Source organism: Camelus bactrianus, chromosome 4 (assembly GCF_048773025.1).
Source record: "Camelus bactrianus isolate YW-2024 breed Bactrian camel chromosome 4, ASM4877302v1, whole genome shotgun sequence".
In the NCBI taxonomy this organism is placed as follows: Eukaryota; Metazoa; Chordata; class Mammalia; order Artiodactyla; family Camelidae; genus Camelus; species Camelus bactrianus.
The window spans coordinates 77,831,037-77,857,788 of NC_133542.1; the positions used below are offsets into that span (position 1 = coordinate 77,831,037).

The 26,752-nt window shown below is 54.7% G+C and overlaps 2 protein-coding genes and 1 long non-coding RNA gene across 24 annotated transcripts in view; 2 read left to right on the forward strand and 1 right to left on the reverse strand.

Moving 5' to 3' along the window:
• Positions 1 to 5,407: 5,407 nt before the first annotated feature.
• Positions 5,408 to 13,018, forward strand: ARRDC1 (arrestin domain containing 1). 3 transcript variants are annotated; one of them, XM_074362833.1, is made up of 8 exons: positions 5,408 to 5,604; positions 10,439 to 10,549; positions 11,169 to 11,219; positions 11,328 to 11,482; positions 11,673 to 11,855; positions 11,905 to 12,105; positions 12,195 to 12,639; positions 12,713 to 13,018. In XM_074362833.1, exons 1-8 carry the CDS (start codon positions 5,487 to 5,489, stop codon positions 12,775 to 12,777), a joined length of 1,329 nt encoding a protein of 442 aa, XP_074218934.1. In that variant the 5' UTR covers positions 5,408 to 5,486; the 3' UTR covers positions 12,778 to 13,018. The 3 variants fall into 3 exon arrangements, with proteins under 3 accessions (XP_074218934.1, XP_074218935.1, XP_074218936.1); XM_074362834.1 differs by having other exon boundaries at positions 5,409 to 5,604; positions 11,929 to 12,105; XM_074362835.1 differs by lacking the exon at positions 5,408 to 5,604 and adding an exon at positions 5,688 to 6,849.
• Positions 13,019 to 14,608: 1,590 nt separating this feature from the next.
• Positions 14,609 to 16,164, reverse strand: LOC123618466 (uncharacterized). Its single transcript, XR_006726902.2, has 2 exons — positions 16,029 to 16,164; positions 14,609 to 15,399 (listed from the first exon to the last, which is right to left on the reverse strand). It is a non-coding gene; the product is annotated as an uncharacterized LOC123618466 (long non-coding RNA).
• An 87-nt stretch (positions 16,165 to 16,251) lies between these two features.
• The window catches only part of EHMT1 (euchromatic histone lysine methyltransferase 1), a 119,326-nt gene continuing 108,825 nt past the window's right edge, over positions 16,252 to 26,752 (forward strand). For 5 of the 20 annotated variants that reach the window (XR_012506667.1, XR_012506669.1, XR_012506670.1 and 2 more), the window contains exon 1: positions 16,298 to 16,342. Coding sequence is in view for 2 of the 20 variants with exons in the window: in XM_074362770.1 (XP_074218871.1) it covers positions 16,280 to 16,342 (63 nt within the window). In the remaining 18 variants the exon portion in view is untranslated. Of the gene's footprint in view, positions 16,343 to 26,752 lie in introns of all 20 variants that reach the window. The other 15 variants (XR_012506668.1, XM_074362774.1, XM_074362758.1 and 12 more) reach the window with 11 other exon arrangements.

Here is a 26,752-nt window from a genome sequence, read left to right on the forward strand (position 1 = left end):
AAGATTGTTTTCTATGTCTGTGAGTCTGTTTCTGTTTTGTAGGTTAAGTTCATCTGTGTCCTTTTTTTAGATTCCACATATTATCGATAACATTTGGTATTTTTCTTTCTCTTTCTGGCTTACTTCACTTAGATTGACCATCTCCAGGTCCAAGGGACTTTGACTTTTACACTCAGGAAAGTGAGGCCACTGGAGGATTGGGACAGGGATAGCTTTTCAGTGCATCCCGCTGGCTGATGGAGATGGCAGTTTGTAGGGGAGAGAGTGGAGGCAGGCAGGCCATTGAGGAAGCTAGTGCAAGCGCCCCGCTGAGACTGTGTTTGGACACCTTCGGTGCAGTGTTCTGCAGCACCCAGCAGAGCATGCGTTTTGTGGCAGCAACAAACAACCCTGAATTCTCAGGGACTTAGCAGCACAAAAATGTGTTTCTTGCTCATGCTAGATATTAAGGTTATAAGGCAGTTGAATATACAAGTACAGAGCTCAGGGAGGCGTCCAGCCCAGGTATAAATTTGGCATTCATTAGTGTATTTGTTGTGTTTTAAGCCATACAGCTGGATGAGATCACCATGGGCAGAAATGCAGACAGAGAAGAAGAGGGACCAAATATTGAGCCCTGGGTACTCACATTAAGGGGAAGGGAGATTGAAAGAGGAGGAGCCCGGAGCCAGGTGAAGACAATGGAAGTGTGCACAGGAGGGATCAGCCCCAGAAGCTGCTGAAAGGTCCCAGACTGTGAGTGGAGCTGGGCACTGGCTCCCTGCACAAGTGAGCGATGCGGGGTCAAGGAGTGTGGAAGGAAAGATTGGAGACCCGGAGACAGACAACTCTTCTGAGGCGGTTTTGCTGAAAATGGGAGCAGAGAAACAGCCAAAGTGGGAAAGAAAAGGCAAGTCAAGATATAGTGGAAAGGAAATGGCACATGGCTCACCAGTGGGAATGACCCCACAGGGGAGAATGGGGTGGGAGGTGAGGGGGTGGACAGAGCATTAGGGGATGGCTCAGCTCCGCCAGTTTGGAGGGGAGTCTGAGAGGAGTGTGGGTGTGGAGGTCGGAATCGGGGTCGCTCTCTTCTGATGAGAAGTTTCTACCTTCTCAGGAAACAAGTTGAAGGTGAGGAGAAGGGAGCAACTGCTAGTGGTTGGAGGACACCAGGAGGGAACAGGAAGCACAGTAGGGTGGCCCCGCAATGTGAAGGGGACCCTTCAGTGTGACTGTGTGTGTGCTTTTTTTTTTAATGGGAGGCCACTGGTCTATCATTTAAGTGGCCACCCAATTTTTTTTTTTTTTTGAGGGGAGATAATTAGGTTTATTTATTTATTTTTAACTGAGGTGCTGGAGATTGAACCCAGGACCTCGTACATGCTAAGCATGCACTCTACCACTGAGCTGTACCCTCCCCTCTTGACTGTGTTTTTCTCCAGCCTACTTGGGCTGCTCCGGAGAAGGCAAGGTGGAAGAAGAGAATTAGATCTAGCCAAGACTGTGGCTGTGCTGGGCGACTGGAGTGAGGTGAGGGGAGAGAGGAGGACGGTCTAAAAGAGAGTGGTCCCAATGCTTGCCCTGCCCGGGGCATCTGAGCTGAGTGAGGAAAGAGCAGAGGACCCCAGCAGGGGCGGGTCCAAGGGTTGGAGGTCCCCCTGAGGCCCAAAGGATGGACGCTGGAGGGAACGAGCGAGGGGGCAGGTGAGTCAGAGTTGTGTGGCCTTAAGACCCCTAAGGGGCTGCATTAGCCGGTGAAGATCACGATTTCTGTTGCCTAGTGACGTGCGATAAGCCACTCAAGATGTCCGGGCTTGAAACAATGTGGATTCACTATGCTGCACAGCTCTGTGATTGACCGGCGCTCTTCTGTTCCTCACGGTGTTAGCTGGGTCCCTCCTTCAGTTGGGCTCAGCTGGGAACTTGCCTGCGGCACTCGTCTCTCTTCCAGGGGACCCTCTCTGTAGAGTGTCTCATTACCCAGGCAGGATTGTCTGGACTGCTCCCAGTGACAAGTCCCAGTGGGCCTGTGCTTGAGTCATACTTGCTGGTATTCCACTGGCCAAAGCAAGTCCTGCGGGCAAGCCTGGAATCCATGAGGGAGGGATGTGGACAAGAGTGTGAGTCCTGGAAAGTGTGGTCCACTCGGGGGCCACCAGTGGACCAGCCTGCCCCCAGTCCACCCTCTGGCCCCTGATAATTCATGCTTCTCCCACATGAAGACCTCAGAACCACCACCTCACCAAGGCTCTAGGCTTCAACAGCACTGCTGAAATCCAGCAGGCATTTGTCACAATGTTCCTTCAAGGACTCGCTGCTCCCTGCACGTGGTTCCCTAATCCACTGTTTTCTAGAGTTCCTGGCTTCTTCTTCTGCACCTAATTCTTGCCTCTTATTTCAAACTTTGTCCATTTTAGCTCAAGCAGCTCCAACTCTTAAGAAAAACTTTGTGGATTTTCTATGCATCAAATTCCAAGTCACTTCATTAGACAAAAGCCACACCTCAAATATCTTTGAGATGGCTCCTGTCTGCCATGGACAACAAGCCAGGTGCTGCAGGACAGTGACCCCAAGACACTGGGAAGCCCTCCCGTGTGGCCGACAGGAGCCATCCCCCAGGGGTCTTAGCAGGGCATCCTGCGCCACACCCCTGATGCTACTCTGAGTCCCCATGTTGCTGCCAGTGCCCTGGGTGCCGTTTCTCACCCCGAGCCCTTTTGCTACCTGGAAAGGCTGGGACTGAGAATGGTTTTACTTTGCAGCTGCGAGACCTAGCTTGAGATATTCCTCCAGCTTCTGCTGGGACCTGGAACAGTGCTTCTTAAGTTCATTTCTCCTTTGTTTATTTGCCTTTAGTATAAACAACTGAAAGAAGCCAGTTGGCCCTTCACACTTTCTGCCAGGAAAGTCAGATCATTAGGTACATTTTTTGTCTTCCACGTCGCTGCAGGCAACAGTCTCACCGCCTTTCTGCCAATACCTGACACGGCTAACCCTCCAGCCCCGATCAGCGGTGTTCTCGCTCCCTGCTTCCAAGGTAAGGGCCACATTTTAGACTTTTGTAATGGCGTATCTCACTCCTGAGTGCCAGTGTCTGCTCCAGGTATCTGCTGCCGCACAGTAAATGACCCCAAAACTCAGTGGCTGAAAACAACTATTGCTTGTCTCGCGATTCTGTGACCTAGATCGGGCTCAACCTGTTGATTCTTCTGCTGTTGGCAGGGGTGGTAAGTTGTCTCAGGTGTGATGCTCCACCCACAGCAGGCCTGTGACTTTCTTGATGCATTTAATGTAGTGGAAAGTTCTGGGGCTTCTGAGCCCAGACCTGAGCCCAGCTTCCCCCACCTTGGGGGCCTGCCCACACAAAGTCAGTCTCATGACCTGGAGACTCTCAACAAAGCATGTGGGGAGACCTCAGGGAACGGATATCTGACCAGCCCCCAGCTACCCCAGCCACCCTAGTCAATGTGTCAGATGCAAGCAAAAAAGACATCTTGGACGTTCTAGCCTTGACAGGTATAACGCAGAGTAGAAGAGCTTCTGGCTGAACGCAGCCGAGTTTTCGGAGTAAGTGATAAACTGCGGAGGTCTGTTATGCAGCTATAGATACCAGAAACTTCCAGGGTCACTTGTGCAGCCACTAAGAATTCCTGCACGAGTGGTGTTAGAGAGAATGACAGTGAGTGAGTCGGGAGCTGAAGTCACCAAAGGATAAGGGGGCAGGGCCTGGCTGTGAAGGTGACAACAACAGTGGTGGGGGGGTTCAGTCTGGGAAAATGAGAGTTAAAGCTGTCAGGGCTTTTAGGGTGAAGGGGGAAACAGTCTGGAAGTGGGCACAAGGAGTCAGGAGGGCACCCACCCTACCTCCAGGCTCAGGGTACAGGGGTTGTGTGAAAACAAGCAGCTACGCTGTAGAACCTCTAGGGGAAGCCCAGGGTCCAAAAGACCAAAGAGGAAAGGAAGAGAGGTTGGGTGTTGGTAGTGATGGCAGATGGGAGGGCATAGTGGCAGAGTTTCCAGCACAGGGCAAGAGGGAGACAGGGTCAGTGTGGGAAGCCCTGCGGGGGTCCGAGGTGGGAGATAAGGGAGACCTGGGATAAAGGGCACCTACTTTCTGTCCCCATTTCCTCCATCTCAGCAGCAGCCCACACAAACTCACTCCCTCCTTCCTGAAACACTCCCTTTTTGACTCTGGGTGGACATCTGGTATTTTGGGGCTGCCCCCAATCCTCTCCATCCCATGGGCACCCAGACCTCCTTGTTCAGGGATTACCCCACTTGCATAGTCTTGACAGGAAAGTGTCTGAAGCCGGCCAATCAGATGCTCCCTCCTGGAGCACTGGAATCAGGGGAGGCCCGGGGGGCCTGCTGCCTGCTGCGTACCCCTGGCCCTGGGGACTGCCTGGCCCCTCCCCTTCCTCAGCCTGGCTCAGGGGGACCCCTCCAGCCTGTAAGTCCCCTCTTAGGTCGCTGGAGGGCTAATTAGCTTTCTGTGGCTTTCACCCTCCAACTCTGATGTCACCAGCGTTTTGAATAGACCTATATTTACAAACAAGGGTCTAACAAATCTACTCCTTTGTCTCCCCCAAACTCATGCCTAGAAGTGCCAGTTCTTTTGGGTGCGTATGGGCAACCCAGACTCTGCCTGTCATCATTCCCGCACCCCCCCAACCCCAAACAACCTGTATCCAGGCCGGTCGTCTTCATCAAAAAAATGCCACCCCACTCGCCCAGCTGTTCTGGACAAAAACCTGGAGTCATCTTGACGCCCTCTTTCAAGCAACCCTGTATTTAACCTGCCAGTAGGCGCCCAGGTTCCTTCTCTAAGCCCAGCCTTCTCTCCCGTAGACCCATGCACGGTCTGCCCGCGAATTCGCCCCCGGGTATCGAGCCCCACCCCTCACCTGCCCCCTCCCCCCGCTGCGGGCCAATACCCCCCCCCCCGTCCTGGGTCACCAGCCCAGCCTGGACTCATCCCAAAGTCGAGAAACGCAGGGTCGGGGAGACCCCTGGGCGGGGCCTGGGACAGGGCGCCGACCCGGCCCGCCTCCTCGACAGGTGGGGCGGTCGCGCTTCCCGGGGCAGCAGGAAGCGCGGGTGAGCCAGGTTCCGCGGCCCGCGCCGAGCCCCACCCTTCGGGTCGGCGCCGGGAAGGGTGGGCTGGGGGAACCGGAGGGCGGGAAGACCGACAGAGGCTGAGCTGGGGGATCAGGCAGGAGCAGGCGGGGGGCGAAGAGGGGGGTCGGGGGGTGGACAGGGAGGGGTGGGGACAAGGCACGGGGCGCTGGGGAACGCAGGCTGACGGGGCAGGGCCGGGGACAGCTCTGTCTGGGTGGCGACTGGTGGCGGGGTAGGGGGGCGGGGGGAGCAGGGCCCGGGGCGGGGCGGGGCGGGGGGCGGATCGGGGAGGGCGGGGCTCGGAGCGCGGCGGCGGCGGCGGCGGCGGCGGCGGCGGCGGCGGCGGCGGCAGTGGCAGTGCGCGGCCGCCCGGCCAGGGCCGCGGCATGGGGCGGGTGCAGCTCTTCGAGGTCCGCCTGAGCCACGGTCGCGTCGTCTACAGCCCGGGGGAGCCGCTGGCGGGGGCCGTGCGCGTGCGCCTGGCGGCGCCTCTGCCCTTCCGAGGTGGGCGCGGGTTCCGGGGAGGGCAGCACCTGCGGCGGGCCGGACTGGGCTCCGGCGCGGCTGCGGAGGCACTGGGCCCGGGACCCGCGAGGCCGGGGGCGCCGCCAGCCGCCCCTTCGCCCTTTCCCGCCGGCCCGGGGCGCGTCCGGCCGCGGGGAGTGCTGCGGTGCGGCGGGGCGGGAGGCAGACCAGCCGGGGTGGGAGGCTGGCGGCGGCGGTCGGGGCGGAGCAGGGAGGCCGGGGTGGCCCAGTCCTTCCGCATCTGCCCTTCCTGTCCTCTCGGCCTCGGGGCGGCTAGATTCGGGACGGGGACTTAGAGCACGTACACCTGGCCCCAGGCCACTCCGACTTGGGTACCTGACGCCTCCAGCCTTTCCTGTCGGGTCTCCGGTCCGTTGCGCCCGCACCTGCTGGGCCCTTACCTGGCGCCTGGCCCACGCGGGGCTCTCTCCCACACACCCAGGCTCCTGGTGCCGGCCCACCCCTTGAGATACAGCCACGCCGACAGTGCGGGTCCCTGGTGGGGTCCGCGGGGCACGTGCTTATACCCAGCCTAGGGCTAGTCCTTGATGGCTGGGAGGGTCTTTCTCTTCCTCGGGTACCCGGGCCCTGCCCAGCAGGCGTCTGGAAGCTGAACCCGAGCCCTGCTGGCGCAGACACCTGGGACCCTGAGACTGGGGATCTGGCTGCTGCCCCAGCCCTGCTAGGGCTGCCTGCAGGTGCTGGCTGTGGCCGCTGTCTCAGCTCTGGACAGGGCCCTGAGTGGGACTTCACACCTTGGCCATCAGGGTGTGGTGGGCAAAGCCTCAGGCTAGGGCTTCTTTCCTGAAGCCTGCCTCTGAGTGTGAGATCCTGTGGCTGGTGTATCTGTGCTGGGGTGCTTCTCTGCCTTGGGGTGCTCGGCCAGAACCACAGCTGTGGGGCTTCCCTCTGGACCTTGACCCTCCAGGCCCCTGTGTGGTTGACGGCTCAGCACTGGTGGTCCTCCTCTCTGGGCAGCTGCTGTCCGTCCTGGACAACCCCCGACCTTGCCACTGTGTGATGCTGCAGTGGTCTAGGAGGAAGCTGGGTGTAGGGTGTCTCTTGTCCGGCGTCCAGCCATGTGGAGCCTCCTCGCATGACCTGTCACCTCTTTCCTCTGTCCCCAGTTGGAATTTGGGGTTTGGGTGGTGGTAAGTATGGCCATGGCAGGGCCACAGAAGGGGCAGTGCACCTCTTCGCTGGAGCACGAGCCAGAGGTGAGAGGTGAGTGGGGCTGTTAGACTCCTGGATGAGGGGATGGTCCTGATGGCCGGAGGACAGACAGACCCCACACAGAGCTCACCACCTGGCTCACCCGCCCTGTCGTCCTCCTGTGGCTGGGGGCCAGGGCAAACAGGCCATTGCTGACCACAGGGAAGGGATGGCCCAAGTGTGGGTGACTGGCCTGGGCTGGGCAGAGTACCCTAGCCTCCATGTCGTGGGTGGGCTGTGAGCGAATGGGCAGCTGGCTCGCAGGAGGCTGAGGGAGTCCCTGCTGATGGGCTGACTGTAAAAGTGCTGGCTGAGCCCTGGGTAGGGGAGGAACAGGTCAGATTACCAGCTGGGGAGTCGATGGATGACTGGCCTTAGGCCAGAGAGGATATTATTCAGGTTTTACAGGGTAGAGGGGCTGGAGGTGCTGGGGCCGCTGGAGGGCTCCAGCCCTGCCTAGTGTAGGCAAGGAAAATCCCTGGTTCTTTTTTTTTCTTTCACTCAAAAGATACTTGTTGAGCTTCTGCTACCAGCCAGTGATGCAACAGGGAAGCCCCCAGGAGGACATGGAGGAAGGGGGCCTCTAAACACCCAACTGAGGAGTGATAGGGATGGTCTGCACTCAGCCTAGAGGACACTGGTTGCCCTGGGAGCTGATGTGGAAGAAAGCTGGGGAAGGAGGCTTTTTCCTGGAGCCCAGGCGGGGCTGCCCAGGGTTGTGCTCTGGAAGTAGGTGACGAGGGAGGGTGATGCCCGGACAACAGCTGCAGCCAGCCCCCAGCTCAGCCAGCTAACCCAGCTCTCACCGTGGGCCAGGTGCCATTCCCATTTCCCGAGGACCAATTCCTCACAGCAACCTTGGGGGGACGGGCACTGTCATTCACCTCATGTTATAGGTTTGGAAACAGGGCAGAGAGAAGTGGCTCATAGGCCAAAGCAGTAGTGAAAGGAGTGGCAAAGACTGGGCTGTCCCGGGTTTGGGGAAGCTGGCGGAGGGTGGGAGAGACCTTTGCAACCAGAACAAGGAGGAGCAACCAGAGGTCATACTGCAGGTGGTGCATGGAGGGCTGCTGGAGGTGGGAGTGTTGGCTCAAGAGGGAAGTTCCAGACGTCACTCTGGCACACGGTTCACAGGATGATTTTCCTTATAGAACCGAGCAGCCCCAAACCTCCAAAGGCCGATACTTGTCAGTCTGGTGCTCGTCTTTCATCCTGCATCTGGCACTATTAGAACTAAAACACTTTAAACCTAGATGGCACCCCACGATCTGCACCTGGCCAGATGCACCTGCCCCTGTCCTCTGGCCTTGCTCACCCCAGCAGATACCCATGCCTGGGGCAGGAGGGACCTACTTTCTGTGTGTGTCCACTCCCTGCACCTCCATTGTCCCTGCAGAGGAGAGAGTGGATGGGAGCAGTTTGACTTTAAGATGGTGACTGGAGGCTGCACATCCCGGCAGTGACTCTGAAGGAGCCTCGGCCTGCATGCAAAGGGGGGCCTTTGCCTGATTGTTGGGAGGTTCACAGAGTTTGGGCCTCACTGGGATAACCAAAGGTGGGTTTGTTTTTCTGGGGTCAGGTGCCACTGTGGCTTGTTCACCTTAATTCTGGGGCTGGGTCTAGGCTGAGTGGAGGACTGTTTCAGCCATCTTGCCGCTGGACATGTGGGTTATGCCTACATGGTTTGCCGTCATGCCTAGAGTGTTGTTCAAGGCTCCTGGGTAAACAGGGTGAGATTCTAAGGAGAACTGCTCTGGTAACTGTGCATACAATTATAGCCGATTTGCCTGGTTCTTCAGGGCCTCCATCCGTATCAGCTTACAGCTTGATAGCTATAAAGGAGTGTCTGTTTTTCTCCTTCATCTACCACACATATCAAAATATTTAATATTTGCCAATCTGATGGGTTAAAATGGCAAGTCATCTGCGTTTCCCTGAATTTTAGTAGGTTGGACATCTATTCCTTTACCTCCTACTTTGTGAAAGTCACCCCTAAAGTGAATAACAAAACAACCATTTTGTTATTACTCATGGTGGTGGGTTGGGAATTCGGGCAGAGGTGGGCACTGTGTGCCGTCTTTGGGGGCCGGTCTGGGGACCACTGCCCCCTTCCAGTGTAGCTGTTGTTTCCAGCATCCCCAGAGCAGCCCAACCCGAGGAGGGGGCCTGCCCTCTCCACGGGGAGTGTTTAAAGCAGGGTGGCGTCTGGAGCCCGCCCGGATGTCTGGTTAGTTCACAGTCATGCTCCCCCCTCTCTGCCTGCTCCCCTGATGGTTTCTCTTGGTAGGAGCAGCATTGGTGCTCCAGATTTCCAGGGTGGGAATAGTTAGTCCCAGGCCTGGCCCTCAGAAGGGACAGCTGATGGAGCGCGGATTAGAAATTAGGGCTGAGGTCTGGGTGGTGAGGCTGGGCTGGCATGGAAGCCGAGAGTAGCCACTGGCGGTGCTGACGGGGCAGAGGGCAGCCCGGGGCACTGTGGGACCAAAAGGAGGCCTGTGCCCGCAATGTGGGACCAGCCTGGGGAGACCATGGGCACAGCTGGTGTGGCTGACCCCTAGTACTGGGCACTTAAGACACCACCTTCTTCCTGCCTAGTGGCTCCGTCAGGAAAGTGTCAGATTCTGAGTCACCTTCCTTCACCTGACCGTCAAGTCAGGGGAGGAAGAGGGCTGGGCAGGCAGGCTAAAGTACTTGGCCTTGACTCAGCAGGGAGAGGGAGGGGAGGGCGCCTCTGGGCTGTCCGTCACTGAGCTCCCACTCCCTGCCTTGCTTGGGTCTCCAGCTGTGCTGTTCCCTCTGGTGACCAGCGTTAGCGTTAGCTGGGCCTGGTTCAGCCATGACCTTCTGACTATAGTGGGCTCTGGGCACAGGTCTCTGGAACAGAGGAATTTGAGATCCTGACCAGCAGACGGACTGTGGCAGTGACCTCTGCTGTGAAGTTCCTGGTCTGTGTGCTTCCACTGGGAGCGGGTGGCGGTGGTGGGGTTGGGCAGGTCCAAGCCATCTCAACGCAGAAAACCAGCCCTCCTGGGCAGTACCGGCCCAGGAAACCATGGTGTCCCCACACCTTCCAGTGTGCCAGACTGTTGGCTTTCTTATCTGCTCAGGCAGGTCTGACCACATTCCTGCAACTTAAGGGCTAGCAGTTAGCTTCCTGGAGCGGAAAGGGGTGCCTCCCAGACTAATTGATTTGCCTGTGAGGCAGCACGAAGGTGGGGGTGGAGGTCAGATGCCCCACAGGCCTCTCTTCACTATCAGTTTCCCAAGCATCCCCTATAGGGATTGCAGTTTTTACTGGTCTGATGGAGGTTGGGGGTTGCCCAGGGATCATCTGGGCGACCATTGGGAACTTCTTGTTCTGGACTGCAGGATAGATGGAGCTCTGTGCCTCAACACCCTGGCTCCCTGAAAGCACCCCAAGATGCAGGATGGGCAGGTGTCCTCTGGAGGGCACAGGCCATGGGCTGGCCTTCCCAGGGCCTAGCTGGGTGGGACTGCCTGGCCCCTGGGTGCTACCAGCCTTGCCTGCATCCCTGTGCTAGGAGTAGGAAGGGGCCCAGGTCAGCACGTGGCTGGGGCTCATGCTGTCCCCAACTTGCAGCCATCCGGGTGACCTGCACGGGGTCCTGCAGGGTCTCCAACAAGGCCAATGACGCAGCATGGGTGGCGGAGGAGGGCTACTTCAACAGCGCTCTGTCTCTAGCTGACAAAGGTGAGTCTGTGAACCTGTCCCTCACCCCATCCTATACGGTGACGCCTTGGGGCAGCCCTTGCTTGAGAGTGCGGTCTGGGGGAGGATATAGCTCAAGTGGTGGAGCGCATGCCTAGCATGCACAAGGTCCTGGGTTTAATCCCCAATACCTCCTCTATAAATAAATAAATAAACCTAATCACCTCCCCCCTGAAAAAATAAGAATTAAAGAAAAGAAAGAAAAGAGAGTGTGACCTGTCTGTGCATCCTACCTCTCTGTCTGCCCCGGGACCCTGTGCTGGACCACCCTCTTCCAGGACTGCGCACTCCGATGGATTTTTCTCCCTGGCAGGCACGAGGCATTGCCTGATAGGGGCTGAGTGGCTGAAGAGGGCCGCTTCTCCTGGATTTGGATGGGCTCTGGCCCAACCCCAGAGGAGCCCTGACCCCCCTCCTGCTCAAGCCAAACTCTCATCCCCCATCCTTTGCCCAGGCCACAGCCCTGTGCTGCTGAGGTGCTGGTGACAGAGGCTGGGGGAACCCAGCAGCCAGACGCAGCCTGCTTCTGTCCTGGGCCCTGTGATGTCACCTCTAGGCTCCTGAGGTCCCCTCTCCCCACACCTCCCTCCTGTCTCTGCAGGGAGCCTGCCTGCTGGAGAGCACAGCTTCCCATTCCAGTTCCTGCTTCCTGGTGAGAGCCCAGCCTGGCCAGGCCTGGTGGTGATAGTTGCCAGGGGTGGGGTGGGTGAGAGATGAGGTGGGGACAGACAGCCGGTGCCAGTCCCTGCTCTCTCTCCAGCCACAGCTCCCACGTCCTTTGAGGGCCCTTTTGGGAAGATTGTGCACCAGGTCCGGGCCACCATTGACACTCCACGTTTCTCCAAGGATCACCAGTGCAGCCGCGTGTTCTACATTTTGAGCCCCCTGAACCTGAATAGCATCCCAGACATCGAGGTGAGCCTGGGGCACTGGCCTCCTGGGTGGCCTGTACCCCTGCAGGAAGCCCTGTCCCCAGCAGAGGTGAGGTGTCCAGGGTCTGGAAGAGCAGTGGCCCCTCTTTCCTGAACTGACCATGCTGTGTCCCGGGGCCCCAGGGATCTAGCCTGCCCACACCTGCCAACCCCCAACCTGCTCTCCTTCCAAGCAACCCAATGTGGCCTCTACCACCAAGAAGTTCTCCTACAAGCTGGTTAAGACGGGCAGCGTGGTCCTTACTGCCAGCACTGACCTCCGAGGCTATGTGGTGGGACAGGTGCTGCGGTTGCAGGCAGACATCGAGAACCAGTCTGGCAAGGACACCAGCCCTGTGGTGGCCAGTCTGTTGCAGGTTAGAGTCCCTGTGGGGCAGAGGAGGGGTAGATGGCTGGCCTGCCCAGGTTCACAGGGTGGCTGTTTTCCAGAAAGTGTCCTATAAGGCCAAGCGCTGGATTTACGATGTGCGGACCATCGCAGAGGTGGAAGGTGCCAGTGTCAAGGCCTGGAGGCGGGCGCAGTGGCAAGAGCAGATCCTGGTGCCCGCCCTGCCTCAGTCTGCCCTGCCGGGCTGCAGCCTCATCCACGTGGACTACTACCTGCAGGTCTGGGGGTGCAGGGGTGGTGGAGGAGGGGCCATGTGGGAGGAGGGGCCAGCGGCCTGGCCCCTCACCCCACCCCCCAACCTCTCCAGGTCTCCATGAAGACTCCAGAAGCCATCGTGACCCTCCCGGTCTTCATCGGCAATATTGCTGTGAACCAAGCCCCACTGAGCCCCCGGCCAGGCCCAGGGCTGCCTCCTGGGGTCCCACCCCTGGTAGTGCCCTCAGCACCACCCCAGGAGGAGATGGAGGCCGAGGCCTGCAGCCCCCACTTCTTGGCGAACCCTGTCTCCCTCTCCACCAAGAGCCACTCACAACAGCAGCAGCAGCAGCCCCCTGCCGCCTTAAGCTCTGTGCCTGGTGCCCCTGAACCCCGTCCTCAGGATGGTAGCCCCGCCCCCCACCCTCTGCCCCCTCCCTTGTGCATCTCCACAGGTGCCACCGTTCCCTACTTTGCAGAGGGTTCTGGAGGGCCGGTGCCCACCACCAGTACCTTGATCCTCCCCCCGGAGTACAGCTCGTGGGGCTACCCCTATGGTGAGTGGGGGCCTGGGTCCTGGTGGGGAGGGAGGGCCACAGGCCCCATGCAGACCCAGCTCTCTCCCTGCAGAGGCCCCGCCGTCCTATGAGCAGAGCTGCGGCAGTGCGGACCCCGGCCTGACCCCCGGGAGCTGACCCGTGCCGCCTTCTCTGGGCGGCCGACCTCTGCCCTGGGACTGGGCTCCCAGGGCCTCGTGCCTTCGCTCCCGGCCTGGCCCAGCCCACTCAGGATCCGCCGCTCTCCGGCCGCTCCCCGCGGCCTCCGCCTCCGGACCAGCATCTGCCCCAACTAGTCTCCGCGGCTGCCCTGTACTCGGCCTCTCCCCGGGGGTTGGGGCCTGGAGAGACGCAGTGTAAATAAAGCGCTTCATTTGTAGAGCTGGGCACAGGGGCCTGCCGGACGCCCTCTCCTGCTGGGTGTGTGCGGGCTGCGCCCCGCCCGCCCGGGCCGCTCAGCCGCCCAGTTCCCCGGGGCTCTGGAGGACTCGCCCCTCCTCGGCCCCGCCCCCGCAGCCCCTCTTCCGCTCGGGGCCCCTCCCCCTTCCGGGTGTCTGGCCGGAGAGTGGGCGCGGGGGTCGCCCCCCGTCGGCGGGTACGACCAGCCCTGGGAACGGGGCGTGGGGGTTGCCCAGGGCGGGACTGGCGCGGGGCTCCCGGTTCCGCTTCAGGATGTGCCCCAGAGCCTCAGCGTTCACTTAGAGTGACCCTGTACTGGGGAGGGCACCGCCTCTGCTCCCTGCAGTGGCGGTCCACGGCCCTGGGCAACGCCGCTCAGACCTTCCGAGCCGCAGGAAACCCCGTAGGGCGTGAGGGGCGGGCTTCCCCAAGCCCCTCCCTTACCCTTGGCCTCAGTCTCTCGCCCCTTTGGCACCACCGCCATGTCTGGTCTAAGAGACGCTGCTTCTCGATTCCCACCCCAAGTGCGAACACATGAGCCCGCTTCCGAGGTCTACACGTCCAAGGACTATCGTCTAGGACATAGGGGACGGAGGAGCAAATAAAAAGTCAGGGTTGGCAGGCAGCGTTTCCCAAAGCTGTGTCACTCCAAAGGGGCCATGAATGCCCCACGGGGATGGGGTCCTGGAATGTGCTTTGGGAAGCCCTGGAGGTGGCGTTGAGATAAAATTTGGGTTCAAATTTCAGCTCTGCCATATGGTGAAGGGGTGACCTTAGCTAGGTGTGTCAGTTTATAAAAACCTCAGGACTATGAGGGGCAGGTCGCGAGCCCACGCCCCCTGCCCTCCATAACATGATTAAGTTTTCTTTGACGTTCAGATACTCATATGTATATATACACTTCATGATATACATTTATTTCTTGTGCATTTGACAGTCCAGAGGTGGAAGATTCAGGCTTGGTGGCATAGCTGTCGTTCTCAAGCCGAGGTTCCCACCCCTGGGTCCAGAATGGCTGTTCCAGTCTCCACCATCACCCAGCTGACTTGGCTTGCACCTCCAACTTCTGGGGGGCACAGGCTGGGAAGTAAATTGTATCACTCTTGCACACATCCCACTGGCTGCCTTTTCCAGATGGAAATGTGTAGGCAGCTGTGTGCCCTAAAATTTTACTATTTGTGGGTCAAGGAGAGGATGAATGCTGGAGAAAAGTGCAAAGCATGCCACAAGCAGGATAACCTGTGAAACGTCTACTAGAAGCTGTAGCCTTATGGTTGAGACTCGTTTGCCTGTTTCAAATGGCATCCTGACAGTTGTGTGGCCTTGAAGGCACTCCCCTGCTTTGGTTCACTCGCATAAGGTGGGTAAAAACAATGTCTGCCTCTCAGGACTGACCTGATGGTCAAAGAGGTAACATGTAACACGTCGTGTGCCAAGAACACCTCTCAGTGGTCATAGGAGGCTAAGGGCAGGTCAGGCTGGTGGTGCAAAATGGGAGCATAGTCTACTTCTGACACATTGACTTACAGTAGATATCTGCCTGGTAAAGCACTTTTCTCCACATCTTAACTCATTTATTCATTCAACAAATATTTATTTTGCCTCCTGCATGCCAAGCATTGTTCTAATCCCTGAACTTTTGGACTTACATTCCAGTGGGGAAAACAGACAATATGGTCATGGAGTGCTATGGGGTAAAATAAAGCAAGGAAGTTTTGGAGTGCAGTATTGTTTTAAGTAGGGAGGCCAGGGCATGCTTCCCTGAATAAGCGATATTTAATCCCAAGGATGGTCATGATGTGAGCCACACAGATGTCTGAGATGAGGGTTTCAGGGAAGGAACAGACGGGACCCACGGCAGGAGTGGAAAGGGAGAAGATGGTGCCAGACAGCTAGGTGTGGGTAAAGGCAGGTTGGGCCACGCAGGCCATGGAAGATGACTGTTCCTGGGGCTCCAACAGAGCTTGGGGTTCCTGGCCTGTCACGAGCTGACTTAGGCTGCCCCAAAGAAACCTGGGAAGGCCTCCTTGGTACTTAGGGTCGTACTGCCTCCTCTGCACCTAGGCACCATCAATCCTTGACTCAGTGGAATAATTCTCCTGGAGTCTAATCACCCATGAGATTGTATCCTCACGGGAGTGAGGTCCAGATTAGCCTTTGACTCCGGGCCTTCTCACTTCCTGTTGTGAAGACTGGCGGAAGAACCTCAATTTCAGTCTATGCTTCTTTCCTCAACTCCCAGGGAAAAGACAAACAGGTCTGACCATGAAGAGTGGGTGGCTTAAGCCAGTTTGTGGTGCTGTCCAGTGAAGGCTGCTTGATGTTCAGGAAAAGTTCTTGCCCTGTGCATAACTCGGTGGCCTGCAGGGAGGTTGGAGTGATCGGGGAGGCTGCCCCGCCTCGGGCACACCTTTTAACTAGGGCACCCCCCCCAAGCCAGCCATCTTCCCTAACCAGAGCACCTTCTCCCCAAATCGGGGACAACCCTCCCCACAGATATTCTCCGCCTCATCCCGTACTTCCCAACCACGACACTGTCCCCGGCCAGGGCACACCCTCCTAGCGGCGCACTTTTCCTGATCAGAGCATCCTCCCCCGCAGTGCGGACATGCGCCCTGGCCGGGGCACCGCAGCGCGGGGGCACTCACATTAACTGGAGCACCCCTAACGATGACAACCCTCCCCACTGGGACAGTACCCTCTGCCCCCGGAGAGCCGCTTTCTCAGGACGTCACTCTCAGCCGCGACCCGCCTCCCCACGCCGGGCACATTCCATAACCGAAATACCCCACCCCCCAAGCCGGGGAATTCTCCCTAACCGGACACAGCCCGCAACTGGTGCACCCCTCCCAGCCGGGACACCCCCACCGGGCACCGCCCTAGGACGCAAGTCGGGGTCCGCCTTCTGAGAATGCCGACGGAATCGATGTGTGTCCGGGGTTAGAGGTCAGGGGTCCTTCCCCACCAGGCCAGCCCGCCAGAATGCCTACGCAGAGTGAGAGGCTATCGCGCAAATGGGAGGACCACCGGAGGACGACGTGCGGCGCCGCGACGACTCCAGAAGGCCGCTACTCCCGGCCCCGCCCCCGCGGCCCGCCGTGGAGCTCCGGTTCCGGCCGGCGCAGGCCCGCGCCGCGGACGCCGCTCACTGGCCACAGCGCGCAGGCGCGGGCTCGGGCGCAGGCGCAGACGCGCGCGACCGGCCCCGCCCCGCCTTGGGCCGCGAGGCGCGGGCGGGGCGATGGCGCGCGGGAGGGGCGGGGCCACGCTGCGGGCCCGGGCCATGGCCGCCGCCGATGCCGAGGTGAGGAGCGGGCCGGCGGCGGGCGCGGGCGCGGGCGCGGGCGCGGGACGGGGGTGGCGCGGGCGGCGGGCCTGCGGGCCGGGCGCGCGGGCGGAGGCGCGGGGCGCGGGGCGCGGGCGAGGGGCGGGCGGGCCGGCGCCTCCCCGCCACCCCCGCGCCTCAGGCCGAGGCCGGGCCGAGGCGGCCGGGCGTCCGGGCCGCGCTGCGCGGGGCGCGCTTTGTGCGGGCGGGCGGAGGGGAGAGCGAGGGCGAGACGCGGCGGGCGCGGAGGGCCGCCGCCCGCGCCCCTGCCCGCGCCCCGAGCCCCCGGGGGGGCGGCCTGGAGCCCCGCGGAAGGGGCGGAGGACAAAAGGGAAAGTGGGGCGAGCCGGCCAACTTGGCGGCGCGAGTCGAGGCGAGGCTGTGCGCTCCCGGCGCCGCTCCTGCGCCCGCTGACCTTTCACTTTGTTCCGAATAGGATGGCTCCGTCTTTCAGGAAAAGTTGGCCGGGCCGGCGCGCCGCTCCCGGACAATGCGGCCGGCCTGGTGGCTGTCAGGCGCAGGAGGGCACGACTTCTGCTCGTTTTAGGCGAGCGCTCAGCCGGGGCTCCGGATGTGAAAGTTCCCGTCCCTTTGTTGATGTCCCCGGCCTCCCCTTTACTCGTTCTCAGGAATAGTTTCCCCGGCTCGCAGCGGCAGGGGGATCAAACTCTCGTGAGGTGGACCACTGGCTTCCTGCAGCCCGGAGAGCAGGCGGGCGGCGGCGTGCCCGTGGAGACGCGGGGATAGTGCGCTCGCGGGGCTGGCATAAGGGACCAGTTTGGGAAAAAGTGATGACCTGGCGGTTTTCCCGTGAAATGACTCCACGTGTAGTCATAGCTGAGGGGACTTGTAAAGATCAGAGGCTGAGGTGTGTCCTAAGACCCTGTTACAGGAACCTGATGTGTGGACTCGGTGCATTTTTATCCAGGTAACTCACAGTCTGTTTACATTTCTTTATTTTTCTCTTACATTTTTGGGGGGGTATTGATATAAATAAACTGGTGCAGGGGAGTTTTTAAATTCAGCGCAGGGAGTATTAAGCGCCTGCAACATTCAAGGAACGTATTAGGCTCAACAAAAGAAAAAAGGTGAACTGTGTAACCCCAGGTCACTTCCAGGCTTGTTGGAGAGGAGATGGGTGGTGATTCTGGGATCACTTGTCAAGCATCTTCTGCGTCCGGCGCTGCAGGCCCTTGGGTAAGTCCTCTTGTGTAGCTTTCTCTGCTCCGGCAGTAGTTACTGTTCTTCCTGTTTAGCAGATGAGGAGGAGACACTTGGAAGAAATTGAATGACGTGGCCTCATCTGTTACAGGATTAGTACTTGTTTGGAGCCTGGCACATAGTAGGCTTTCAGTTAGGAATTGGTAGCAGATTGCCACCACGCCTCCAATCCCCAGGCAGCCTTGACTAGAGGCCTTGACTGAGGCGGCGGTAATGGCAGCAGTGTTCACTAAGCCTCCCCTGTGTCCAGCCCTGCCTCTGCTTGCGTCGTGAGTTCTCGTTGGCCCCAGTCAGCGATCTTTTGAGGTAGGTACTATCGTATTCCCATTTGCACGTGAGGAGACAGTCACGGTGAGGTCCTAGGTTCCAGAGCTGGTGCTGGAGAAGGTGGGTGCAGTGGTCTGAGATTCTAGGGCCCACAGTGCTGGACCTGTGGTGGTCAGTTTAAGTTAGTGGAAGCTCTGGGCTTAGACTCGTGATTCTGAGTGTTTATTACGGAGGTGCAGGATAGGGCCAGGGGCCTCCTGGACAGTCGGTAGACCTGGGATTATCATTGCCACTGAATTGGGCAAATGGTTACTGGGTCAAGGTTCCCTAGCCGCCAAATGATTGAACCAGGAGGTGGACACTTGAAATGTATCTAACTGCATATTTACTCTTTCTTCTTTACCTTGACCTGGGAAGATAGTCACCACTTTTTCACACTAAAAAGGACTCCTGAGGTAGTGAAACACATCCTCCATTTTATGGATTAGTAAGTGGGGGCTCTTGGGGTTTAATGTATGTTCAGGGCCCTCTAAGGATTTTGAGCCAGCAAGATGTAGCCTCTCAGCAGGACGGCCTTCCCAGGCAATTTCTGTGCTTCCAGCAGGGTGGCTACTATGTGTCTCTTTCTTGAACATTATGTTTTGTTTCTTAAAATAATACATGCACATGCATATAGTTTAAAAAGTCAGATAGTCCTGGAAGACGTTAAAAAAGCTGCTGTCTTCTCCTGCCTTTAGAGGCAGCAGCTACTTGACCCTTTGGCATTTACCTTATGTTTTCAAATCATGCTTCTGTAGTTGTGTCTTTATTCAGAAGTTTTCGGGATTATCTGCTGGCGTCCACGAATGGTAGATGGCCATTTTCAGTTCTCTCACCCTGTCTCTTTTTTAGGTATCTCACAGTTTAGGTTAAATCCATGAGCGGATCTTCGTCATTCTGTGCAGGTCATTTTTGTGCCTTGCTGGGCTGGATGGTGAACCACAGTTGTATTTCTTTTCTTGTGCAGCCTTTTTACTTTCCTGCTCCTTTTGTCCTGTAAAGTGTTTCTGGATTTAAGTTTTTACTCCTCAGACCTGTCAGCTCCCCCCCTCCCCCACCCCCGGTGTCCACAGTGCTCCCTGGGCGCCCGCCCTGGGCCGGGGCACATGGTCATCCTGGGCGTGCTCCCCCTTTCTCTCCCTGCCTCTCAGGCCCCCTCTGCATGCTCACTTGAGGTGGTGGGACACATTCTCTGGGAGCTTCCCGGAGTTTGCTGGGAGGCGGACTTCCAGGACTTGCCTGTCTGAAAATGTTTTTATTCTACCATTACACTTAAAGGTAAGTGTGGCTGGCCTTGGTGTTCCAGGTTGGAAGTAATTTTGGTTGTTGATCCAGTACCTTGTTTTCATTGTTGCAGTTGAGAAGCCCAGTTTGATTCATAATCCTTAGTGAGCATTACTTCTCCATCAGACTTTTAGGAGCCTCCCAATTCTCATGATGTACCTTAGTTGTAGCCTTTTTTCACTTATCCTGCAGGCTGTGAGTAGCCCCGAGATCTGGAGATGGATGTCCTGTCATTCCTGGGGGCGTTTTGTGTTCCCTGCGCATTCGAGATGTTTGTTTGCTACCGTTTCCCTGTGTTCTCCTTTCCCAGTTCTTTATTTGCACGTTGGACTTCCTCTGCTTACTATTCTGATGTTTAAAATCTTTTCTCCTTATCATATCTTGATCTTTTTGTTCTACGTTTTGGGAGGGTTTTTTTTTTTTTTTTTTTTTTTTACTGTTTACTAATTCTTCACTGAATTTTTTACTTCCTCATATTTTCATGTTCTTTACTGTTCTTTGTTCTTTTCTCACATCTCTTGTTCTTGTTTTACGTATACAGTATCTGCTTATCTCTTAATTTTAGTTGCATTTAAAAAATTACAAAATTAAAAAAATATTTTTAAATTTGGGGGGAGGGTGTGTATAGTTCAGTGGTAGAGCACTTGCCTAGCATGCAGTAGGTCCTGGGTTCAAGCCCTAGTATCTCTATTAAAAAAAAAAATTGTTTTTTGCACTTTTTCTTTTTCACCTGCGTTCCTCTTTGCTATTGTATCTTTTGGCTTCTTTTTCCATGCTGGAAACCCTTTTTCCAACGTCTGGTGATCCTTGGCTGTTTATTCACCTTTGCGAAGAACATACTAAAAGTGGAAAGTTGAGCGGTATTGGGCTTGTTAACTTCCTTCACTGGAGGCTGATGACTAATTTTTTTTAATTGAAATACAGTTACCGTACAGTATTAATGCTGTATTTTTGTCAGCACTCCTCCAAACGTCACGGTCCTCTGGTCTGGTTTCCTTGGAGCAGGCCCTCCTGTCCCTGCCCTGTTGGTCCCCCTGGCAGTCGGTCAGGGAGAAGGCCAGGGAAGAGGACGCTCTTTCCGGGGTTCCGTCAAGAGCCTTGCCTCATCCCCCGACTCAGTCAAGCAGCCTGCTCCTGCGTGTCTTTGTGCTGCTCTCCCGAGGTGTGGGGCATTTCTGGTGGAGTTTTTACAGAGCTAAACTGGTGTTTCGTGGCCATAAAAGAGTGCTTGTCTGAGTGGGTGGGTGGGGCCTGGGGACCAAAAGTCCAGCGTTCCTTACGTGGATTTTCCACCACAGCCCTCTCTAGTCCCTGGCGTCACCCCCTCTTCTGAGACGTCCCATGGTCTGGTGGGGCCAATCAGCCTACTCCTCAGCAGTGACCCCTCATTCGGGCTCCCCTCTTGCCTTGTGGAGTGATTCGGGGTTCCTACGTTCTCCATCTTCCCCCATCTTTGTGGGGTTTCAAGTGTTCCCTGGGTGGAGTTGACGTTGCTCTTTCCTGTTCTCGTCCTTGGTTGACCTTCCATGAGAGAGGGTGGACAGCCTCCTCTGCCATCCAGAGAGCAGCAGCGTTCATTCCACATCTCCAGAAGCATGTTGTCACCCATGCCAAGAGCGTGCAGTCCTGTGCAGAGGGCTGCCCATCTTGGGTTTGTACTGTGAGGTGCGTGGTTCTGGCTCTTAGCCAGCGCAGGTCCTGGAGTCCTTCCTGATGGTCTAGTAGGGGCAGTAAATGTGCCTCAGCCCTGATGGCTGAAAGGACATTTGAGGGCAGCTTAGACCCCATGTGTGGTCAGTGCCACAGTGGGGCTGGAGCCCCATTTCCTGCTTCTGCTTCCTGTCATTTCACAAAACTGCTTTGTAGGTTTGACCACACTTTATTGAGTTTCTCTTTGAAAACAGTGTAGCTTCTGGGAACCATATTTTGGGCTTGTCTCTTTAGGAACTTCCTGTTCTTTGCCATTTCACGGGACTTGCCTTGTTTGATGGCGGCTTCTGTCTCACAGTGAGTGGGCAGCTTGGCTCTGATTTACGTTGCTCACTCAGCATATCACGCAGGGGTACTTGCTGGAGCCCGGTTACTTTGGTGTACCGCAGTTGTGATGCAAAAAGTGTCAGTTCCAGAGTTGAGAAGTTCTTCCATTTACTGTCCCACTTTTTTTTAACTTACGGTTTTTTTCACTTATTTAGAAAAACTGCCAAATCGTCAAAGGTTTTGGATTTTAAAAAACAAAAGTTGAAGTGGTTATTTAAACTCTTCAAAGGTGGCTTTTTGTTTTTCTTGTGGTGTCTTTGTAAGTAAGTCACTTTCTCAGTAAGATCACTGTCAGTTGATATTTTATTTTGGAAAAGTTTTTGGACTGCTTTCTGCATCCCACTATTAATAGGTTTGTATGTTCTGATCGGAGTATATTGAAAACTCTCTTCCCGGGGCTCTGTAAGCGTTTGTTGAGCAGTCTCTGTTTATGAAGAGCTGTTCTAGGTGTTGTGTAAGAGGACACGCAAGTTTATGAGATTGGTCTCTGACGTCACAAAACCCACGAGTGTAATAGAGCAGATATTACCAAGCAGGAAACGAGGTGGAATCAGTGAAAAGTAAACAAGAAGAGGCCTGCGCTGCTGCCGTGGGTGCTGCAGGCAGACTTGTGGGAGCTCCCTGAGGAAGAGAGGTTAGTCCCGGTCTTAGAGAAGGTCGGTCATGAGGTGGAATGACAAGGTGTAGTTGTGCACTTTAGAAAAAATGAGGCGTTTTAGCAAGTTTAGAAAGTTGAAACCTAAGAATGCCAAATGTTTGTCATGTGTCTGTTTCTGCGTCGTCTGAGAGCGTGCGCTCGCACTTGCGAGGCCGTGGGTGGCGAGTGCTTGCTGTCCACGCTCCAGCTCACTGCTTCCATGTCTGAACTTGAGCACTTTTCAGAGCCGCGTGGTGTTTGTTTTATAGATGTCCCCGTTTCCTGGGTTGTGAATTGGGTGAGTCTGTGTCCTTTGGTGCATGCTGGCATTACTGGGTCAGAAGGGGCGAGTGGCTGGGGGTGCGGCTGGAGAGGCAGGGCTGGGTCATCGAGGGCCTCGTCGCCGTAGAAGCGAGTTGGGAGTCCCCTGAATGCTGTGGACGATCATCAAAATCTTTTAGGTGTGGATCTATATTTTAGGAAGATGACCCTGGCTGCTGTGGGCAGAGTGGATGGAAAGAACCCAGAGTGGATGCAGGGACCCATGAACGGGCTGGGCCTTGAGGTGGGGGGGGGGGCAGGGACCCATGGATCGAGTTAAGGTATATTTGCTTACATTTATTTTGAGTCGATGTGTTGCTTTCAGGTTCAGAATTCAGTAAGTACAAAGAGATAAAGTGAAACACCCCCCTTCTTTGTCCACTAGCCACTCAGCTCTTCTCTTGGCGGGCTACCAGAATCATAATTATCGGGCTTATAAGGCAAACACATACGGAGATATCTTAGAATTTTTGTTGTGGAGCTTTCTCAAGCCTGCTCAGAAGCAGACGTGGTGGAGTGAGCCCCGCACACCTGCCCCCGGCATCCACGGTTACCTCCTCGTGGCCTCTTTCCAACCCCGCAGGTATTTATTTTGAAGCCGTTCTTAGGTATAGTTCATCTGTGAATATTTCAGTTAATGTAAATATTTCAGGCAGTAAATACACAGTCGCTGTTCGGATTTCTCATTTAATTTCAAATTAGGGACAAAATACGGTCTATTCGTTGCCCTTGATACCTCTCAATTCTCAGAACATTAATTTCCATGTTTTCAGTTTTCTTTTGCAATTAAGTCTGAAGATAATGGTTCATTTGTCCCAGAGTTCCCTGTAACCTTGATTTTTGTGGATTACAGTCCCATGATGTTGTTTAAATGTCCCTTTGTCCCCTGTACTTCTTACTGTGGACCCTTAAGACCTGGAGCTGCTGCTTTCCAGTCTGTGAGTGGCTGGCCCCGTGGCTCTTAAGCAGTTGAGACGTGGTGAGTGTGAATTGAGGTGTGCTGCCAGTGCAAGCTGCACGCAGAATTTCCAAGACTCAGTGTGAAAAAGAGACTGTACAGTGTCCTGATAATACTTTAAAAAATATTGTTTGCATGTTGAAATATAATCTTTCGGGTGTATTAGGTTAAATAAAATATTTGTGTTTCTAATTCCTCTTTACGGTTTTTTTTGGGGTGGGTAATGAGGTTTACTTATTTATTTTTTCATTAATTTGTTTTTAGTAGAGGTACTGGGGATTGAACCCCGGACCCTGCTCATGCTAAGCACACGCTGTACTGCTAAGCTGCACCGCGCCCCTCTAATTCCTTTTTAAAATGTGGTTACTAGAAAATGAAAAGTTACTCACATAGCTCATGCTTGTGGCTGCCATCTTTCTGTTAGACTGCCCTGGCTGGAGGCCCCATCTGAGGTAGGTTTGCCTTTAAAAATTTTTTTTAGCAAGAATATCTCATAACTGGTATTAAGTTTTTTACCAGACGGAGTAAGTCTGATCCTCTGGCTCTGTGATGTTAACAGTCATGATATTCATTGCTCAGAATCATTAACTCGTTAGGGGTGGTGTGGCAGCCTTTCTTTATCTCTTAGCTGGAATGCTCAGACGCAGAAGAACCGCTTAGTGATCAGGAGGTGCAGCTCACGTGAAAAGGAAGGATAGATTCTTGAGACTCCAGCACCCAGGGACCTTCCAGTAAGTGCTGGACTGAGAGAGGCTGAGGGGTTTGACACTTGTTTGCTGAGCTGCTTGTTAAGGTGATTTCTCTCCTGGAGTCCTCTCCCGCATCAGGTCTGAGGCTGGCATTTGGGCCCAGGAAGTCTTGGTTGCTTCCTCGTCCCTGCCTGTGCTCTGTGAACCCCTTGAGCACTAGGGTGGAACAAGATGCCAGTTGTTATGGTCGTCCTGTGGGCCAGTGAGTGGTCAGATGTCCCCCACCTCTGGCTCAGTCTGCCCTCTGTTCCCTTCTCTTACAGGAATGGTCTGCTGGAGGCTGGCAGCGTGGTTCTGTCACCACGTCTTAACCAGACTCCATAGCAATAGGACATTTAACCAAAGCCTGAAGGCTATTTTTTTTGTGTGACAGATACACAGAAACATGCCCGTGTTACGTATATGTTGTCTTCTGTGTTCCTAGTACCTCCGTCAAGCAGGGAGCTTTACCAGAAGCACTGAAGCCCCCTTGTGCCCTTTCCAGTCTGCCCTGCACTTGCCCCAGGGTAACTGCTGTCCCACCTTCTGGTACGTGGATTAGTTTTGCCTGATTCTGCACTTGGTTTGAAGGACACATGCGGTGTGTGCTCACATCTGCCTCCTTCCTGTCAGCACTGTGTCTCTGAGACGCATCTGTGCCATTGCGTGCCGTGGTGGTGTGCTCACTCTCATTTCACGTAGTACTCTGTTTGAACATACCGCGGTGCGCTTGAGTTGTTTCCAGTTTTGGGATACTCAGAAAGATGATGTGAACGTTCTTACATGTGTCTTTGGTAAATACAGGTACGTGTTTTGTTGGTGTGTGCCTAGGAGTGGGCGTGTTGAGCTGTGGAACGGGCATATGTACCCAGGGGGCTGTACCACGTTGTAAGTGAGAAGTGCCGTTGCTGTAAGTCCTTGCTAACATTTGGTCTTGTCTATCTTTCTTTTCACCATCTTGGTAGGTGTGTGCTGTGGTTTAATTTGCATTTTCCTGATGACTATTGATATTAAGGACTAGTATGCTTTTTGGTCATTTTGTTGAGACACTTTTGGGATGTGCCTATTTTAAGCTTTTTTTTTTTTTTGCTGCTGGTGGGTAGATATTTTATTCCTTTCTATGGGTGAATAGTATTCCATTGTATAAATTTACTGTGCTTTGTTTATCCATTTATCATTTACTTCCTTTTTTTTGCTATTCTGACTAGTATTGCTGTGAACATTCATGAACAAGTGTTTGTATAAACAGATGTTTTCATTTCTCTTGGGTGTGTACCTGGGAGTAGAATTGCTGGGCGTGTGGTAACTCTGGTTGGGAATGCCAGACGGGTCTCTCCAGCAGCTGTGGCATTTCACAGTCCTGTCAGCAGGGTATGAGGATTCCAGTTTCTCCACATTTTTGCCAACACCTGTTATTAACTGTGGCTATAGCCATTCTGTTGGCTGTGGTATGGTATCTTGGTGTGCTTTTGATTTGAATTTCCCCTATTACTAGTGATGTTGAGCATTTTTTATGTGCTTATTTGCCATTCGTATATCTTTACAGAAATGTCTGTAGAAGTCCTCTGCTCATTTCACGTGGGTTGTTTGTCTTTTTGTGGCGAGTTGTAAATGTGTTTTGTGTGTTGGAGGTTGTAGATACGAATCCCTTACAGACGTGTGATTAGGAAATACTTTCTCCCAGTCCATAGATTGTCTTTTCACTTTCTTGGTAGTGTTCTTTGAAGTGCAAATGTTTTTAATTTGATGAAGCCCAATTTATCTATTTTCTTCTTTTGTTGTTAGCACTTTTGGTCTCATATCTGAGAGTCTGTTGCCAGGTCCATTGTTAGGAAGTTACCCCTGTATTGTCTTCTGAGTTTTATAGTTTCAGCTCTTATGTTTTAGTCTGTGATCCGTTTTGAGGTAAATTTTGTCTGTGGTGTGAGGTAGGGGGTCCAGCTTCATTCTTTTGCGAGTGGAGATCCAGGTGTCCTAAACCACTGAAAGGGCTGTTCTTTCCCTCACTGGATTTCTCGACACTGTTGTAAGCCACTTGACCGTAAATATTAGGACTTGTCTCTGGCCTCTTGGTTGTGGCACGCTGCTGACGTGACTGTCCTTAGCCAGCACCATCTTGACTGCTATAGCCTGGGAGTGTGGGTCCACCACCTCTGTTCTTGTGCTCCTGGGCCCTTTGCAATGCCGTATGAATTTTAGCAGTAGCTTGTCCGTAGCTGCAGAAAGCCTTCTAGGATTTTGATAGGGATTGCCCTGATTTTGTGGATCACTTTGGGGGTATTGCCATCTTAGTGATGGTCGGTCTTCCAGTCTGTGACGTGACACACGGTGTCCTCCATCTGCTTAGGGCTTGGCTTCTTTTACCTTCTCCCCTACCCCCCAGTCAGTTGAGCTGAAGTTTTGTCAATTTTGTTATCTCTTCAAAGAATCAACTGTTGTTTTTATTGATATTCTGTTTTTCTGTTCTCCATTTCATTTCATTTCTCCTCTAAGCTTTATTATTTCTTCTGCTTCCTTTGGGTTTAGTTTGCACTTTCTGGAATCTTTTTTTTTTTTTTTTTTTGTATAACATGAGGTGTAGGAATTAGGATTCATTGTCTTCTTTATGATTGTCCGCCTGAACCAGCATCATTTTATAGACATCCTTTACTCATTGCACTTCAGTGCAACTTTTGCCGTAAATGAGGAAAAACCATATCTGGGAGGCTGTAGATGACTTTTTTCGTGGTAACTTGTTAATATTGGCTGCTGTCAGCATTGATCACTACATCACTAGATGAAGTCTGGCGAGGTTTTCTTTAGGTTGAAGATTTGTTCAGTCCACCTGCAAGGGCAGTTTTCCCCCATGTAATGGGTAATGTCGGGTTTTACAGCCCACAGCTTGGTGACATTGTGGT